Genomic DNA, 18304 nt, shown 5'->3' on the forward strand with positions numbered 1-18304 from the left:
GTGGCATGGTTGGGGTTGCATTTTGAAGCATAAAGAGAAATTAGCCCAGTGGAAACAGAGGGCAAGGACACCAAGCCTAGAGCCAGAACGCTGTGCGTTGAATTCAGGGAAGGTGAAGGAAAGCGGTGCCATGGAGTGAGGCGGAAGCGGTCGCTGGAGAGGTGGAGAAGCCGGACCAGGCCAGCCCTGGCTGTATGCACATTGCCATGGAGCACAACTTCTCTCCTGAAAGCTGGAGGAGGCATCAGAGGCTGTAAGCAGGGACAGGCATAGCCAGGATGATGTGGGACTGGGAGAGGACAGAGTCCACCAGGTTTTTGCCTGCATGGAGGGCCTTCCTGACTATGCACTGGGGAGAAGGGGTAGAATTTTGCCTGGGGACCTCCTCCTGCCTTTCTACTAGCTCACTGGGCTTGGGGGCTAGCTGGGGGGGACAGGACAAAGGCAGGGGCCTCAGGAGGATCAGAAACCATAATGATGTTGATGTCTTCACACCCTCTGGCAAAATCTTTCTCCCCATTGTACAGATGTGAACACTGACTGGTTTAAAGTTACATGGTTCCTCAGTCAACCTGGGACCGAATGGGTGGCAGGGCCTGGACATGTGTTTTCTCCTGGACCGGCCTCTCCAGGACCATCCTCCAGGCCCCCAGGCCCTGGGAAACCCTGTTCTGGCTCAGGCAGATGGGCCCCTAGTCTGGGAGGTAGGGGAACTTTTTGGTGACCCATCGCCAGATTCCACCCCCACCCCCACTGGCACTTGTGGCCATTCCCAATCTAACCCCAAGCTCTTCCGGGGGGTTGTGGCCCCACTCTGCCATCCAGCAGAGCTCCCACTGCTATCTTCAGCACGCCCAGAGCCCCTCAGGCAGAAAAAACAGTACAGCCAAAGGATCTGGGGCATGAGGGGTTCGATGTGCAGAACTGGAGGCAGCCCGTGTGTCTGGAACTCTGAAACTGAGGGGAAACCCCTGGTGTGTGGGGTTGGTGAAGCTACTGGGGCCATAGGTGGGACTTCGCCCTTTGTCCCAAGGTCAGTGGGTGGGAGGTGGTATTCAGAGGGCTTTAGGCAGGGACTGACTGTCAGTTCTGCTCGACAAAATCTCTCTGTGGGAGCAGGGAGACCCAGGAAGGGCTCTTGCAGTTGTCCGGTTGGGAGAGGGTTTTCCAGGCTGAGAGCCCTCACAGCCCCTCCTCTGGGAATCTGTCGGATCCTGACCCCACCCAGGACTTATTTTGGGGGTGGAGAGGGTGGTCACCGTGAGTTGTGATTGAAGGATCCAAGGGATTCCCAGCCTAGCTGCCAGCAAACTTGGGGCACCCAGGCAAAGAGGAACCGGGTTCCTAGGCTGTGTGTCCCCAGATTCTGGCCCAGAATCAGAATGATGGGTTTATCTGCTGGCTGGCTGGCTGGCTGGCTGGATGAAGGGATGGCTAGTGGATAGGGTTGGCTAGTGATTGGTGGGGGCTGGCTGGCTAGTGGATGGTGGGGGGATGGCTGGCTAGATAATGGGAAGATGGAGGAATGAATGATATCCATAATGGGCTGTAGGCTATGTCTGCTCCAGGGCACTCTCTGCTTCTGCATCACAGAAAGATCTTCAGGCCCATGATACCTGATAGGAGCCACTGCGCCGTGACCCCTGACTTTTCTTATTACCGTCCTGGACTCTGGAATGCACTCAACCCTTCTTGACTTCCCAGAGCCCTTCGCACCAGAGTCAATGCTTGGTTTTTTCCTCCCTACACCATCACACATTTGGCTCCCCATAGTGCCACCCCAACCAACCCCGTCTTTCACAGGCATCAGTGCAGAGGCCCAGAGAGTGACTTTCCCAGCAGCCAGCCCCTCCTTGGCGCTACCTCAGGGCCCAGCTGCCTGTTCCCTGGAGCAGGGGCTCACAGAGGCACAAATAGGCTGTTGGCAGTGTCCCCTTGGGCTTTATTGTCACAGCCCTCCCTCAGGCCCTGCTCTGGGCCCATTCCAGATGCCGGGCGAGCTGGGCCAGCCGTCTCGGCAGGAGCTGGCATGTCTGCTCAGAACAGCTCGGGGACGATGTAGTCACTGTGGACACCATCAATCAGTCCTTCCCCATTGTTGTGGACAAACCAGCAGGCGACCTTGGTGCCGACGCTAACATCCTTCCTGTAGTCCTTCTGGGAGCCCCTGGAAAAAAGGAAAGAGACACTGTGATACACCGGGTGGACCAGAGGGCTGCTAGGCTCATGGACGAAAGGCAGGAAAAGGGTGTGAAATTGCTAATTCGAAGAGTCCAGAACTCTTTGGACAAGGAAGATATCAAATGATTAACTCCTTTTAGGGGGCCAACGTTGGCCTTTTCCTGAGTAAGAGGGGCCTAGAGGGGGGCCAGGACCCTGGGGGGAAACGAGAGTAGGTGCCCCACAGGAGACAAGAGCCTGCTGGGCCAATGTGTGTGGGCGGAGAGGGCTCTCTCCTGCCGTCTTGTTACTGCGCGGGGTGAGGGTGTCAGAGGAGTCCCCTCACCTGGTGACTGTCAGCCGATGGTTCTTCACCACCATGGTGGCGTCTGGCTTCGTGGGGTCAGAGCCTGGATGGATGTCAGACACTTCAAAGTCAAAGGGATGGAAGAATTGTCCTGGGAGCAAATAACATTCATACTGTCACCTGCAGGCTATGAGCCCCGGCCATCAGCAGCGGTCACACGGCTGCTGGCCTGCCGGCGTTGAAGCAAAGGCTGACTGGGTGTTGTGTGCTGGGCCCGGCGTGACTGGGACAATCTGTCATGTGGCTTTTCCCCTCTGCCATGTGTCCCGACCAATCTGAAGCTCGAACATTCCATACCCAGCAGCCCATGTGTCTGTGCCGACATCCGGTGACTGTCCACCACATAGAAGCCCAGAAAGTCCTGGTGGACAGGGTGCTTCTTCCACACCTGGTGCAGGACGACCACAAAAGTAACCCCATCTCCAAAGGAGACCACCATGTTCTTCTTCCTGTTGATGGTCACGGACAGCCTAGGAGAGAAGAGGAGGTCAGCAGGTGGGACCCGGTGGCGGCCATGATACCAGGCATCCGAATCCAGGACATCTCGGGAGGCCCTTCTCCATACATGGCACCTAAGAGCACACAGACCCTGGAAACTATCTCAGAAGTGTTGGAGAGAAGATGCCTCGTGCGTGTTGACTCTGCGCTCTACTGGGTGGATCCTTGTCGCCCCGTAAGCAGAAACTGGGTCGTCCTGGGAGTCTGGGAGACCTGGGATCGAGCCTCAGCTCAGCCCCGGGCTTCCTGTGTGACCTGGGGTAGGTTCCGTCCCTCTCACAGCTTCCTTGGGAGTAACAGCCCTGCCCTACCCACTAGGCTGCGGGCAACTTGGGGACACAGGAGAGGCTGAGCAGTTTGAGAAGGTTCTAGTTAACAAGTTCAGCCAGAGAAGGTGAAAATGGGGACGTGTCTGTGCAGCCCTTCCCTGAAGATCAGTCCTGTGAACCGGCCAGCCGGCAACTCTGGCTGGGGCTGCGTGGTCACCCTTGCCTGGGCAGGGGCTGAACTCAGGCCACCGGTCTCCCCTGTGACCCTGTGGATCTTCTGTCCTGATGTGTCCCCATCCCTCAAAGGCCGCTCAGGCCTTGGGCCCGAAGTGCTCCTCAGAGACCCGGTGGCAGGGCTTACCCATCCTGTGTGACCGTGACCGTGTCCAGCCAGCCAAAGGTGCTCTGTGCGGCTCCGTTCCACAGAATGATCTTGTCCGGCGTCACCTCCATCCGGAAGTCCATGTGAGCGTTGGCAATGCCCAGTTTGCCAAAGTAAGTCTTTCTGGTCTTGGAGTCAGAGCTGCCTCCCTTCTCGCCAATGATCTGCCCGTTAACTGTGAGGCCTGCCCGAGGGATGGGGCAGTGAGGGCCGGCGGGACCTTCTGAGTCCAGGTTGGTCTTTAGGGTGTGCCTTCTGCTCCGGCCAGGCTTGCTGCAGGGGAGCAGTGTGGGCTCCCCAGAGCGAGGCCAAGACTGCAGGGCCAACCCTCTCTGGTCCTAGACGCTCCCGGGTCACGCCGGCGGCCGAGGGCCCACGCTGCAGACCTGCCCCTCTCTGGACCAGGGAAAAACTGTCTCCCAGACACAGCTGTATCCGAGCCACCCTCCCCCTCGCCATCTCTCCAGCACCACCGGGTCCTGGGGCCTGGGTGAGCCTGTGGCTCTGGCCAGCCCCCTCAGGGTGTAAGCTACACACGAAGACAGAGCCTTATGGGCAGAGTGAGGAGCTGGCCCGGCCCCGGCCCGCAGCCCCCACCTGTGACGGGGTCCAGAATGAGGCGCAGCACTGTGCCTGGGTCCTCATCGATGTTGAAGCAGATGGCATCGTCTTTCTGCGGGACTTGGATGATGAAGTGGGGGTCCCCGTCCACTGAAGGCACATCAGAGAAAGGGCTGGATCACGGTTCCAGGGGGAGCTTCCCCTCCGCTCTTGGCCCCAGTGGGTAGACTCCTAACAGTTACGAGGCACTGGGCCCTGGGGCCTGGGCCTCACCCCAGGAGGAGCGGGGGGCACTCACCGTAGTAGTAGGGCGTCTGAGGAGGCTGGTAGCTGGCTGTGGACACAGAGGGAGAGAGGCTGAGCTAAACAAGCAGGCTGGGGGAGGCACCAGGACCCCCAGCCAGAGTTGGGTTCATGCCCCTCCCCTTCCTGCTTCCCCAGGGTCTCTAACCACCCCCCATCACCTCAGGACCCCAACCATCTGCCTGTTCCAGAGAGCTGACTCGGGAAGACTCCAGAAGGGAATGCGGTACAGGGCCAGTCTCTGGGCAGTGCCCTCTGGGCAGGGGGGGCTGTGGCCCCTGGCCTATACTCACTCAGGTAAGCCATGGAGCGTGCCGCTGAGAAAAGAAGCCAAAGGGCAGTCGTGAGTGGGGTCTGAGGGTTCCCTCTCCCCCAGCCCCATGCCTTCTGCCTGTCCTGGGACCACCAGTCTCCAGTGGAGCCCCAACCCTGACAGATGGAGGATTGGGATGTGACTTCTCATTTAGACTTTAGAAATGGGAGCATGCCCAGGGAACGCCTTTCGAGGACGGGTGGTAAGATGGCTGTAATTTCTATGCCACGGGCAGGGCGTTGTGACGGGGCTACAATGCAAGTCACGAGATCGTCTGCTTCTCTGTCGTGAATGATGTTCACAGCAGACACCATCCCACACCCCTGAACTCCCTCTCCCAGAAGCTCACAGCTGTCTGTTATCCTTGGTGGTGGAACACCCCCCCCACACACACTCATGCGCACACATGTGCACACCAGTGACTGCATCGGACGGCCCCGTGCTGAGGGGAGAGCAGGGAGCCAGGCCAGATGTGCTGCTCGGATTGCACTGTCTGTCGATGGCGGCGGAGCAGGCAGCTGGGGGCTGGGAGGCCCTGCCCGGTGGGTGAGGGGGCTTACTGGGGGCGAGGATGCGATTTGATAACAAGAGAGGCACAGAGTGCTATGAATGCCAGTGAGGGGCCTGGGCTGAAGTCCCAGCTGGGCCACCTGCTGCCTAAGTCCTCCAGCAGATAGACTTAGCGTCTCCATGCCTCAGTTTCCTCACTATAAAATGGGAACCACGAGAGGACTCCTTTAGGGGGTCTCTGTGGAATTCATGGAGGGTCAGTGCCTGACGTGAGAATTTGTTAAACTTTGCACAGAAGGCTCTCATGCTGATTGCCCCTCCTTAGTCGGGGAAAGCCACCTCCAAACAACCAGCAAGGACCTGATGGGCCCAGAGAGGGCAGAGCCCAGACCGCGGTGGCTCATGAGTTGGCAGCAGCGCTGGGACCTGAGTGCAGGTGTGCTAAGGGCCCCTCCCTGGGCTGGGCACTTGGAAAGGCGTCCTTGGTTCTCTCTTGTCCCCTTCCTGGGACACCCGCCAACTGCTGGCTGGAGCTCACCTTCTGTGTCCACAGGCCCTGCAAGGGAGGAGGAGGAGAAATGTGCCAGGGTCCCCGGACCCCCGGTGTCGACGCCGCTACTGCCAACTTCGTACCTGGGCGCCCAGCCCCAGGCTGTGGGCCTCCCAGCAGAAAATGCCTCCCCACTCGTGACAGCATATGCCCTGGAGCCAGGGGCTCCTAGAGGCCAGGGCCCTGGCCTGCACTAGCTCTTTACCTCCTATGCCTCCCTCTGCCAACCCCCCACTCCCCACGCCCAGGTGCGGGGACACTTAGGAGTCCCCTCTTGGAGTCTGGTTGAGCAGGCCTGGTCCAGCCTCCAGCGCTCCAGGCCTTTTCCTCTCACAGTCCCCGGGCTCATGCTCTGGGCCTAACTTTCAAGCTGGAAGTGCTTCTTCCTGTCTAACTGAGCACTTGCAGGCTGCAGCCAAAGTCCCTTTCCTTGAAATGACCCTGGGCAAGGTGTCCCTTGACTCATATCCCTTTAGAGACCCAGAGGCTCCTATTCGCCCCCACCCCACTGTCCATGCTGATGGTTCACTCCCTCCACAACACCCTCCCCAACCCTCGGCCAGATTTCCTTCTATGCTCCCTGGACCTCCCCCTCTTTAGCAAGTCTGGGTCTCGCCAGCCTGGCTCAGTCCTCTTCTGGGCACCCAAGGCCCGAGGTCTGGAAGGCCTTCGAGTTCTGGCCTCCACTCTCCATGCCCACCTTCTCCAGGCTTGTCAGCGATGGCTGTCTGGTCCTCATTGTCCTCAGGCTTGGTCACCACCATGGAGGTCAGTGGAGTCACAAAGTGGTACTTGAGGGACAGGTCCAGGGCCTGGGCTGTGAGGTTCTCCTTCTCCTCCCCATGGGCATTCTTGCTGTAGGACGGGCAGGGGTGTCAGCCGGAGAACAGTTCCCTGCCTGGCCTCCTCTGCTCTGACCCCCAGAAGGAGGCCAAGAGCCCCGGAGGTGGCCCAGGACTGCCTTTTCCCAGGGTAGAACCCACTAATGCTCAGAAAAGACTGGTTCACCAGCTCCCTGGGACAGATGGACAGGCTGTGTCTGAGGCTGGGCCTCAGTTTCCCCACCATAAGATATAAGGGGCTTGAAATGGCATCACAACAATGACTCATGACAGTGTCCGTGTGCTGAGCACGGAGCATGTGCCAGCCCCTGCTCCAGGGACTTTATAGGCTTTTCCCACCAGAAGGAGGGCCGGCACAGCACTCTCAAATGGGCCCGAGCTCTGCCTTCCGGGGGCCGAGGGCAAGGGTCCCCAGCCTTCAGTTGTGTTCAGCCTCGCCATCCTTGTGGGCCCATGGGTGGCTACAGGGTGCTGAGGCCCGCCCCTGCTCTCGAGGTGCTCCCAGGCTGCTGCTTGAGCCCCAGATGTCAGGCTGGGCTCTGCTCCTGGAACACCCTTCCGTGGGGCTGGGCTGAGAAGAGGGGAGGGCGGCTGGGAGCGCACGTGGAGGGGTGCATCCCGGGCGTGGCTGAGTCTTCTTCCTCTTGGGCTCCCCCAGAGCATAGCCAGCACAGGGGCAAGCCCCGGTAGGTGGTGGGCCAGTGCCAGGGGCCCGGGTGTGGGGCCTGGCTATCGGAGGGGTGGCCAGGATCACCGTTTCTCCAGCAGCTGCTCTATGGTGAGGTAGGCCCAGAGCCGCTCGATGTAGTTCCCGAAAATGTAGTCTTGCTCCTTCAGAGCCTTTTCCATTTCCTTCATGTCCACCTCTTCTGTGAAGGTCAGATCATTGGTGGCCTGAGGTGGGGGGGAGAGGAGACCAGAGGCTTGAGGGCTGGAGGCCTGGACTAGGTGGGCCCAGTTCGAGGGCCACCACTGCGGGACCGTCAGCCAGGAGGCCAGAGTCCCGTGGTGCCGATCCCCTGTCCACAGCACACATTCCGGCCCTGGCCCAGCTCACCCCGTGGCCCTTTACATCCGCCTTAAAGTTGTTCATGTCCTCGTCCAGCAGGCGGCCAGCCACCACGATCTCAGAGCCATCATAGAAGTGCTGGTAAGCGTTCTGGGTGAGGTCCTGGATGGCGTTCTCGGGGTACTCCACCTCCACGCCTGTCAGCAGTGGGTTGGCCACCTCCTCATAGAAGCCCTGGAGTCCAGAAGGGGGACCTGGTCATCTCAGGTCACAGGGCAGACGTGGAGGGGACGGGGAGGGCAGGTGCCCCCTGCTGCCTTCCCAGGCGTCAAGTCCCCCAGGCGGGGCGGGACCTGGCTCCTGATCTCCACTTCCTTGTGGCCCTGAGTGTGCCCTTCAGTTTGTGGGAGCTTCCCTGACACCCCCACCCCCACCCACCAGGTAGAGCCTGGGAAGAACAGAAAGGTAAGCACAGAGTTCTTGGCACATAAAACGTGCTTGAGAACTGTTTGTTGGAATGAAAATAAGAAAGAGAAAAGGAAAGGAGGGGAGGCTGACCAGAGGAAGTGACATGGGGCGTGAGCACAGGATAAAGAGAGATGAGACAGCGGTGTAGGGGGTCCACTGCAGAGGTGCGGGCACCGTCACCTGCCCCGGGGAGGGCTGCGGTTGGCAGGCTTAGCAAATGAAAACACAGGACGTGCTGTTGAATTCGAACGTCAGGCAAACAACAAATTCAGCCTTAGTGTAAGTATGTCTGTTAGGGGATGAACTGCATACCCCCAAAGTCCATATGTTAAGATCCTTCCCCCAGGATCTCAAGATGTGATTTTGTGGGGTGTTAGGGTGGTTACAGATGTAATCAAGTTAACATGAGGCCTTAAGTTGAAACTTGAATTCTATGTCTTTGACGTAGTATAAAGATGGGGCACCCGGACCCCAATGTTCAGAGCAACAACGTCCACAACAGCCAAACTGTGCAAGGAGCCGAGATGCCCTTCAACAGACGAATGGATTAAGATGTGGTTCACGTATACAATGGAATATTACTCAGCCATCAGAAAGGGTGAATACCCACCATTTGCATCGACATGGAGGGAACTGGAGGGGATTCTGCTGAGTGAAATACGTCACGCAGAGAAAGACAACTGTCAGATGGCTTCGCTCGAAGGTGGATCATAAGGAGTAGCACGGAGGACATTAGAAGAAGGAAGGGAAAAACGAAGGGGAGGAAATCAGAGAGGGAGATGAACCATGAGAGACTATGGACCCCGGGAAACAAACTGAGGGTTACGGAAGGGAGGTGAGTGGGGGGATGGGTAGCCGGGTGACGGGCATTAAGGAGGGTACAGGTGGTGATGAGCACAACTAATGAGGCATTGAGCACTAGAGCCAAAACTAAAGATGGACTCTATGTTGGCCAACTGAACATAATAATAAAAAATATATACTTGATGGAGTGTAAAAAAAAAAAATGAGGCCTTTGGGGTGGGTCCCAATCAATACATCTGGTGTCCTTCTGAAAAGGGAACAATTTGGACCCAGAGACAGACATGCACGCAGGGCAGATGACGTGGAGAGACAGGGAGAAGGTGGCCATCTAGAAGCCAGGAAGAGACGCCTGGAACAGACTCTGCCTTCACAGCCCTCAGAAGGAAGCAGCCCTGCCCATACCTGGGTCTCGGACTTGTAGCTTCCAGAACGGCGAGGTGGTCGGTTTCTGTGGTGGGAGCCCCCCAGCACGTGGCACCTTGTTACAGCAGCCGAGCAAATGGACACAGCGTGCCAGGCCACACTGAGGGCACGCTTACACTAAAGAATTGTTCACTGCTTATCAGAAATTCACATTCGACCCTGTGTTTGGTCCGGCTATCCCACAGAGGAAGCAGGTCTGTTCTGCGTAGCCCGAGGACAAATCAACCACCACGGATGGCTAAGAGGTAGCTAGAGGTCCATGCGAGCCCAAGAGGGGGCTCTTTCTAACAAGTGAATGTGTCACTTGGTGGAACAGCTGCCTGGGGAGGTAATGAGCTCCCTGTTCCCGGAGGTGTGCAAGACGAGGCATACCTGCAACTGCAGGTTGGCATCGGAATCCTCATAAATGCGCCGGGCCAGCCCTTGGTTCTCCAGAGCCATGCTCTCCAGGAAGTTATAATTCAGATTGTTGCCAAAGCCCAGGTTATACAAGGGGAACTTGCCCCCAATGGCGTTGCGTACATTCTCTTGGATTTTTTCGGGTCTGCTTTCCCCTGCAGGAGAAAGGGGTGTTCACACTCCGGCCACAGCCCGGCGACGAGCTGGGTATCTTTGGAGATATCGGACGCCTGCTCGCGCAGACAGGGTGGGGTCAGGGCCCCGAGCCCATGTGGGCGCAGGGGGTAGTCCTCATCAGGGGGAGCCAGGGCCCTGCCCTTGAAGGGCTCACAGGCCATTGGGAGAGCCACCCACGATCTTGCAGCACGCCGGCTCCAGAGCCGGAGAGGCGGCCAGGGGAGCCATGGCCGTCTGCCTCACCAACGTTGGCGTCCCCGTCGGTCAGCATGATGACGATGGAGGTGCTCCTCTCTGGGACTCTGTGTTCCTCCCGGGCCTTGTTCAGCATGTTGATGGCCCTCATCAGCCCATCGTTGATGTTGGTCACTGGCACCAGACAGAGAGACAGCACCGTGAGAGGTTATCTTCAGGGTACCGGGCTGGAGGAGGTCGGGACAGCAGGCCCTGCTCTTGGGCCTAAGGACCCCGTTGGCCAACGCACGGTGGTACTCAGTAGACACTGAGTGAGTAGTGGATGAATGACTTACTCTTTCAATGGGGACAAAAGGACCAGCCACATGGGGCTGCCAGAAGGTGGCTATAAAAGCAGTTTGGAAAACTGCCAGATGGACCGCCAGGCCCGCTCCCTGGGAGGAGAGGGGAGCCGTATTGACATCACTTGTCATTCTCTCTAAGAAACAGCCCAGGATGAGGGCTTTCTACGGCGTTAGCTTGCTGGGATTAGCGGGGCGCCAGCATCATGGGTTAGAGAAAGGAGGAGAGGGTTCCCCAAGCCCACAAAGAAGACACCCCAATATCAAGCCTGAGACCTTTCCCAACCCCACTGCTACCCCCAGCTAGGGTCTGCCGGGCTTGGACCAGCAATCTCTGCCCTAAGGCACGAGGACGGCAGACTGCTCAGGCCGAGGGCAGCAGTGGCATGCGTCTGCTCTCCCCTCCGTTCTTACTTCCTTGATCATGAATATTCTTCACAAATGTCCTGGCCTCCTGGATGTTCTCGGGAGTGGCTTGAACTAAATTGTCTCTCCAGATGGTCACATCCCCACTGAACAGAATGATATTCAGGTAGTCCTCCTCTTTCATATCATCCAGGATCTTGAGGAGGGCATCCTTCGTCTGGGAAGGAGACAGATCAGCAGACGAGAGGCTGGGAGGGGGCAGCAGACCGCCCGCTTTCTGTCCTCCCAGCCCGGGCGCTGGGGCCTCTGCTTTCCACAACAAAAGGGGGCGGCTGCTCTGTGCCCCCCCTTTTTTTTTAATCCTGCCCCCCTTCTTCCTCTTTCACGGGAACGTCAGCTTTGTCCACTTACAAAGAAATCTGTCTCCCTCTCACCCCTCCCCTCCACCTGCAGTGAGGAGATTACCTGCTCCATTTTCCGACCGTGCATGGAGCCGCTGACGTCAATCACGAAGACCACGCTCTTGGGCACTACTGGGAGGCCTTGAGGTGCAAAGAAATGCACAAAGTAGCCGTTGACTATCTGAGAAGGGGAGAGAGAGACTGGAGGCAAGTGCCTTTGGTGACTCTTGCAAATAGAAGCCAGACATTTCCCAGCTCCAGAAAACGGCTGTTCTTTCCCACCCACCATGGGGTGCCACACGAAGTCTCTGGATGGCCTGTCATCCCCAAGCTGCGCAGGAAACTCAGCCTTGGGCTGCCCGAGGGTCTGGGCACTAGATGCTGCCGCGGCCCCTCCTGCACCAGCCCCCACTGCATCAGGGCGACAGAGGATCCCACGGCCCAGCAGAGCCACCGGGCAGGTACCTGCACATTGGCCGGAGACTCCCTGTTCACGTCGTAGGTGATGATGAAATCCCCGTGGAGGAGGGAGTCTGTACAGGTTGGGCACGAGCGCTGTTGGTCCATGCTGGGCTTGAAGGACACGCGGCCCTGGGGGAGGCGACGGAGGACCTCACTCAGCTCGGCCGGGGCCTGTTGACTGTGCCCTGCCCTCGGGAGGGAGGCAAAGCCCCACAGCAGGAGCCCGCGGGTGGCACCTGGGCAGGGCAGCTGCCGTCCGGCATGCCCTGGCCTTCCTGAGCACTCAGGGAGAGGACGGGGGGCCCAGGGCAAGCACACTGCCCTGCAGAAGCCGCCGGCACTCTGAGCCGGTGCTCCTTGGGCTCTGACCGGGAATTCCCGAACGACTAAGGTTTGCTCTTCATGGAACATTTATTCATTCACTGCGCGTGACGAACAAGGCCCCTGGGACAGCTGGCAGCCTCGGGACCCGGAGCTAACCATTAGCACCAAGAGATTCCCTTTCATCTGTCACCCCTCAGCGTGGAGTCGGCAGATCTCAATGACTCCCTCTGGCCTCAGTGTCCTTATCTGTAAAATGGACAATAACATGCCCTGCCCACGTCCCGAGGTAGAATGAGACCGGGCCTTAGAAATGGTTGCCCTTTCCGCCCCAGGGCAGCTGGGACCCCAGATCCTCAGCCGCACTAGCCTGGCCTCCAGCACCCCCTCCCGAGCTGGGTGGCCAGGGAGAAAGGATGGATGTGGGTACTTCCCCCCCTTCTCAGCCAAGCCCCGGGGCTCACACTTGTCCCTTTAGTGTCGGGATTCCTGCCCCTCCTCCCCCGCCCCGGGCCTGAGAACACCACCTTTTTCCCTGAGAAGGACTTGCTGAGGGCGCTGCCCAGGAGGTCGTTGGTGATGAACGAGGCCTCAGCATCCAGCGTGCTGATGCCCTGGGGCTCGTAGATGTCTGCCTCGATCTGGAATGGGCAAGAGCAGGGAGGGGTCGCTGGGCGACAGTGCAGAGGCCAGCTTCCAGAACAAGGCCAAGGGGATGGAGAGGGTCAGCGAGGGTGCAGGGACAGCCTCCAGATGACTCCCGCTGGCTAAGCCTGGTGTCTCCCACCAAGAAAATGACCTCAAAGCCTCGGAGACAGGTCGGTGACCCCAAGGCTCTCCCACCACCTGCCATCTAATGCCCCGCACCCCACCACTAAGCGTTTCCTACGGCTTCCAGCTCGGACGCTCTTCAGCCACGGTGGGGCTGGACCTCTGCGTTCTCAGCCCTGCTCTGGGGTCTGCCCCGGGGCCCTTCCCGGCAACACCCCGCCCCCGCCCTCACACCTGCACTTTCACCCCTGCACAGGGGCTGCAGGGGTGGTTACCTCAAAGTGCTTGACCAGTTGCTTCGGCTGGACCTTAAGGTACAGCTCGTATTTGCCCTTGTGCCTCTTCAGCAGCTCCTCGTAGGTGAGCTCAAAGGTGACCTTGCTGCCCGCAGCCACGTTGACGGAGACTGTGAATTTCTCCAGCTTCCTCCCGGAGGCCCTGAATGGGGTGCGAGACCGCCCTGCAGACCTGCGCCAGTCCGCCCTTCCTGGACCGTGGGCTCAGGTCCAGCCCCGTGGGAGACCCCCTCCCCTCTCTGAGCCTTCTTGCCTCCACTTCAATGTGGGATAATGCTGGAAGAATCATGGGCACCTTTTGCTGTAACCACGGACTAAGAGCAGTACTGATAACATTGGCTGTTGTCGTCTGCATCTCTGAGAGCCCCTGCAGCCCACACATTCTTCCCAAAGCCGGGGGGACCCCACTTACTTGACCAAGCCAGCTGTCTTGCCCTGGGACACAGCCTTTTCGTACTGTTTCTTGGCGACTTCCTTCTCCTTGACGTTCCCAGGGTAGGTAACACCGTCGATGGTCCTGCGAGGAAGGAGAGCTGGGGGTCATGCTGAGCCAGGTCCCCCCACCCCCGGCCTGGAGCCAGCAGCCATGGTGACACCCACAAGGTGAAGTTGGTGATGAAGGCCGTCTTGGGCAGCTCCACGTCGAAGGACACCTCCTTGGCGGTGTCTGCGCGGTTGACGGCTCTGGTGGTGACAACATTGTGAGCAAAGCGGGAGGTCACCTTGCAGCTGATCTTGGTACTGTAGACCTCGATGCCATTGACGACCTGCGGGAAGGGACAGTGATCGGCCCCTGGGAAACCAGGCCTTCAACTTGCCTGCTCCTTCCAGGCTCCCGCTGCAGAGCCCAGAGCCCCTGCCTGGTAAGTGGCCCCTCCAGTTTCCCAGTCACCGTGTCTGAAGCCTGGGCGGCATCCTCCGTCTTCACATTCAGTTGGCTACCCTGATTCTGGAACGCTCTGGCCTTTCTGAACACCTCTCTCCCCCTCGGAGACCAGGGGTTCCTTGGCGGGCAGGGGCCTTGGCTGATTCAGCCTTTGTCTCTCCTTGTTCCCTGGCCCCACACGCTCCTTAGCTCAGCCTGCCTTGGAGCTCAGCACCGAGAAGCCACTCAGGGAGGGGTTTTGCCCCGTGAGAAGGAACTTCATGCTGGGTGGTAGTGCATGTGTTGGTGCCAAGTGGAGGGGGAGGGGGAGGGAAAGGGGGAGGGTAAAGAGGGAGGAGGGGGACAGGGAGTGGGAGGGCCACCTGCTCTGCCTCCTTGACTTTGGATCTGTGTACATGCAGCTACTGTAGCTGGGGGAGGGCTTATAAAAATCCAAGTCTGACCCTGTCTGTCTCCCACTTAAACCCTCTTGTGCTCCCCATCACCCTCAGGACAGTCATCCCCATGGCTCCAAGGTCCTCCAGGCAGGTCCTACCGCTCTGATCATCTGTGCTCCAGCCACACCACGTCTCGGGCCCTGGAACACCTGTCCTAGCTCTTCCTGCTTACCTCCACGTGGAAAGAAATCACGTTCACACGCACCCCGGCCCTCTTCCTCTCCTTTGGTAATTGCTTGATTTTGTCCCCAGACAGGCACTTATTTCCTGTGCCAAGGGGATGGTGAGGAGAGGGCCTTCATGTCCCCAACACCTTCTCTCCAGTGGGGGTGGTGGACTGAGGGAAGGTCTAGGGAGACATCTGGGTCGAGCAAGATATGAAGAGGCTTCGTGAGGATGTGTGTTTCCAGCCCTGCGCACAGGAGCTGGTACCAGCAAGGGCTGGGTGCGTGTTTACGGGAGGCAGGGCTGGTGGAAGAGCGGTCCTGTGCTGCTTCCTGAGAGGTCCGAGAGCATTCTTCTGTGGCACTTTTTCCCAGGGCTCTTGAGTCCATGGGGTCTGCCAGGGCAGGGAGCTGGGAGCTGTTTGCCAACTGGGAGGGATCTTTCATTATGGCCCACCCCTTCTGCTATTGGGCAACCAGCTCCATTCCGCCCTGCCAGACCCCACCCCATGCCTGGTGAAAGTTCTCACCCCTTCCGGGAGGCTCCGTTTCTGCAAAAGCAAAGACAAACACGGGAATCAGGCCAAGGCCGCGATGGCCTGGGAGCAAGCTAGGACTGAGGCCAGGGTTCAGCAGTGATTCCCCCCCCCCCCACATACCCCTTGAGGGGCCTCTGGACATAGGACCCTCCCAGAGCCACTTCAGGGTAGGAAGGGCTCCGAGTAGATGGGGAAACTGGGGCCCGGATAGGGCAGGTCTCCAGGTTTCCCAGGGGAGCAGGGCTGGGAGAACCAAACCAGCTCTCTCCCTGCCCCACATACCCTGACTCACCTTGCCTTTCCCTGGACCCCAAGCCCCTGAGGTCTCCCCCCAGACCACCCCCACCACCACTGCACCCCACAAGGCTCAGCTCAGCCCTTCCTGGAGTCCTCTGCACTCCAGTCTCGGGTGTGGACCTGCACAGCCCCTCGCTGAGGTGAGCACTTTATGGTACTCGCCCATTTGACAGGTGGGGAAACAGAGGCCAAGGGAGATTTAAGAGCCCAACACCCAGCCTTGTCCCCTGCAGCTCACTGCCTAGCCTCTTTCCTCCTCCTCTCCGCGCATAGAGGACGGTCCATCCTGTTGCTTCTGTCCATGTGACAGGCTCGGATGGCAAAGACAGGGCAGACTTACCCCCAGTGGCCGCGAGGGGCTTCTCGGGAAGCCAGAGGCCGCCAAGCCAGAGAGCAGGGCCAAGATGAGGCAGGGCCACCACGCAGATGCCATCGCTGAGCACACAGGCCTGGCCTGTGCTCCTTATATGGTGAGCCTGGTGTTTTCCAAGTGGGGTCATTGACCTGCAGTGTAGGACGGGAAGAGTGGGAGGTGGGGGGCTCCCCGGGAAGCTGGGGCGTGGGTGGAGTAACAGGTCCTGGATCTGCCCGTACCCAAGGGGCCCGTGGGGATTGTCAACAGTCAGCAGTCAACAGTGTTGGGACATGGAGGCCCCCAGGGAAAGCAGGCGCTGCGTGTTGGCCCATGGGCCCAGGGCTCCCTGGGTGCGGGCTCACAGGGTGCGGAGTCTCCCCTAAAGCCAATGGCATCTTGGTACTCCTGCCTGTTACCTGCACCACTGCCGCGGCCTCTGGGCTGGCCTCCTGGACAGAAGCCCCCCAGCCCTCTCCAGGCAGCCGGGGCATAAACCCAGGCCTGTCACCCTGAGGCTCCGACCTCCGTGGCCGCACCCCTTGCTCACGACCCTTCTTGGGTTGTCACGGCCCCAGGGAAAGGACAAAGGCCTGGTCCTACGCTCCAGCCCGCTCTGTGATCTGGCTCCAGCTTGCTTTTCCGAGCTTACTCTTTTCCCACTGGCATGCTGTCCCCTTCTCGGCACCTCACACCTCTCTTCCTGCCAGCCCTATGTCCTGCCTCCAGAAGCCTTCCTGTTTTGTCCCCTAGCTGACCCCTAGCTGTCCCCTAGCTGACAGCCCTGCACCAGGCTCCCAGTCCCCGAGGGCCTGCGCCGTCATTACTTTCCGCAGAGGTTTGCTTGTTTGGGTCTGATCGTCCGTCTGGATTCAGCTCCCGGAGGGCCAGGCCAGGTCACATGTTCATCCCTGTGTTCCAAGGGCCGGCCAGGGGCTCAGCTGCCCCCACCTCCTGGAGAAGCATTCCCCTAAGAGTCTCCAGGGAAGCTGGAGCTCTGGCTACCGGGACAATGGGAGCTTCGGAGGCAGAGCTCAGGCCTCTCTTGGGCCACCCCAGGGCCCTGGCAGTCCCTAGACCTTCCAGAGTGGCAGCCATCTGCCTGCCATACACATGTGCTTATGAGCAAAGTGACCCAGTGACCCTCCCATGGGGCCACCACTGAATACTGTCGAGGAGGCTGCCCGAGCACAGGGCAGCTGATTCACGGTGTCCTGTGGCCTTGGTTAAAAGCTCCGCACCCAACTATGAATGGTACAGAGAGTTGACTGCTGGGAGCAAAGAAAGAGCGAGAAGGCAGAAAGAAGTCTCCATGAGGCAGCAGAAGCCACGAGGAAGAAGTGGGCTAGTGGTTGGAAGTGGCAGGAGCCACAGAAGCAATGATGGAGAGTGGCTGCATCGACAAGACGATATTGGACCAAATGAAGCAACCACTGAGGGGGCCACTACCCATGCGGCAGGACTGCTGGGGTGCCCATGCTCCCCAGGCCTCTGGAATCCTTATGCACCCCCACTGCCGGCTGGCGCCAATCTCAGGGCCTGACTGGGACCCGTCCCCGCTGCCGATCCCTGCGAGCAGACAGGAGACCCCTCTCAGAGCTGCCACCCAGCCTTGCAGCCTGGCCGCCGGGTGCCTGGCTCCCAGGATATCTCATTCATGTGGTGCTTTTCCGTGCCCATGGTCGCTGAGCATGGGCTGATGGGGGCCGTGGCGGAACGGTCGTCTAACCAGCATTGCCCAGTGGCTCCTCCAGGCCTGCGGCCGCCTGTGGAGCTTCCCCAGCCCTTTCCTCTAGGTGCCTCCTCACCCCCAACGACTTGGAGTTTAGTGGGAGGGACGACTTGACATAGGACTTCCGAGGCTGCTCAGCAGACACTGGAGGGACAGCTGGGGACTTGGAGGAACCCAGAGTCACATGCCAAGTTGAGAATTAGATGGACTCTAAGAGCTCTTCGGGCTCACGGCTTTTCCACTCTTCAGGAAGGCCTTGCTCAGGGCGGGCGACTAGCCATCTGGCAGTTTCTCCCTTGAGGAGCCCAGGAGGCTCCAGACGCTGCTGGCCTCTGCGACGCTGTTGGCTGTCCCCCGCCCGCCACTGAGGGCCCTGTGTTCCCTGGGCCTGGGGCAGCCCTGGAGCTCAGCGTTTGTGTGATCAATCTGGGTCCTCATGGGCCCCTGTTGCGGTAGGAACTGGATGGAAAGCCAGCAGAGAAGGAGAAAGCTTTGGAAAGGAGAGGCCCATCAACCTTCACCCGAGGGCCAGCGGCTCCCCACGGTGCAGACAGGTTCACCTCGCCGCACCCTGGGACACTGCGCTTGAAATGGGCCCCGAGGGGAAACCCGGGGAAGGAGCCCTGAAGGGATCATTCCAGGCCTCAGCATGAGGAGGCAGTGGGCTCCCCAAAAGCACCGCTTATGGGGAGTGGCCGTCTGTGCCTTT

General features: G+C 59.3%; 1 protein-coding gene across 1 annotated transcript; it reads right to left on the reverse strand.

Annotated features, from left to right (window-relative positions):
- Positions 1-1921: 1921 nt before the first annotated feature.
- ITIH3 (inter-alpha-trypsin inhibitor heavy chain 3) lies at positions 1922-15974 on the reverse strand. Its single transcript, XM_045807335.2, has 22 exons — positions 15852-15974; positions 15206-15226; positions 13789-13955; positions 13601-13705; positions 13168-13330; positions 12649-12762; positions 11804-11929; positions 11403-11519; positions 10986-11154; positions 10279-10404; positions 9832-10013; positions 7813-7998; positions 7510-7649; positions 6614-6768; positions 5902-5919; positions 4834-4857; positions 4536-4571; positions 4274-4387; positions 3656-3860; positions 2825-2997; positions 2507-2618; positions 1922-2167 (listed from the first exon to the last, which is right to left on the reverse strand). Exons 1-22 carry the CDS (start codon positions 15942-15944, stop codon positions 2038-2040), a joined length of 2676 nt encoding a protein of 891 aa, XP_045663291.1. The 5' UTR covers positions 15945-15974; the 3' UTR covers positions 1922-2037.
- Between the last annotated feature and the right edge of the window lie 2330 nt (positions 15975-18304).

Source organism: Ursus americanus, chromosome 14, assembly GCF_024610735.1.
Source record: "Ursus americanus isolate L20-20 chromosome 14, mUrsAme1.1.p, whole genome shotgun sequence".
Classification (NCBI taxonomy): domain Eukaryota; kingdom Metazoa; phylum Chordata; class Mammalia; order Carnivora; family Ursidae; genus Ursus; species Ursus americanus.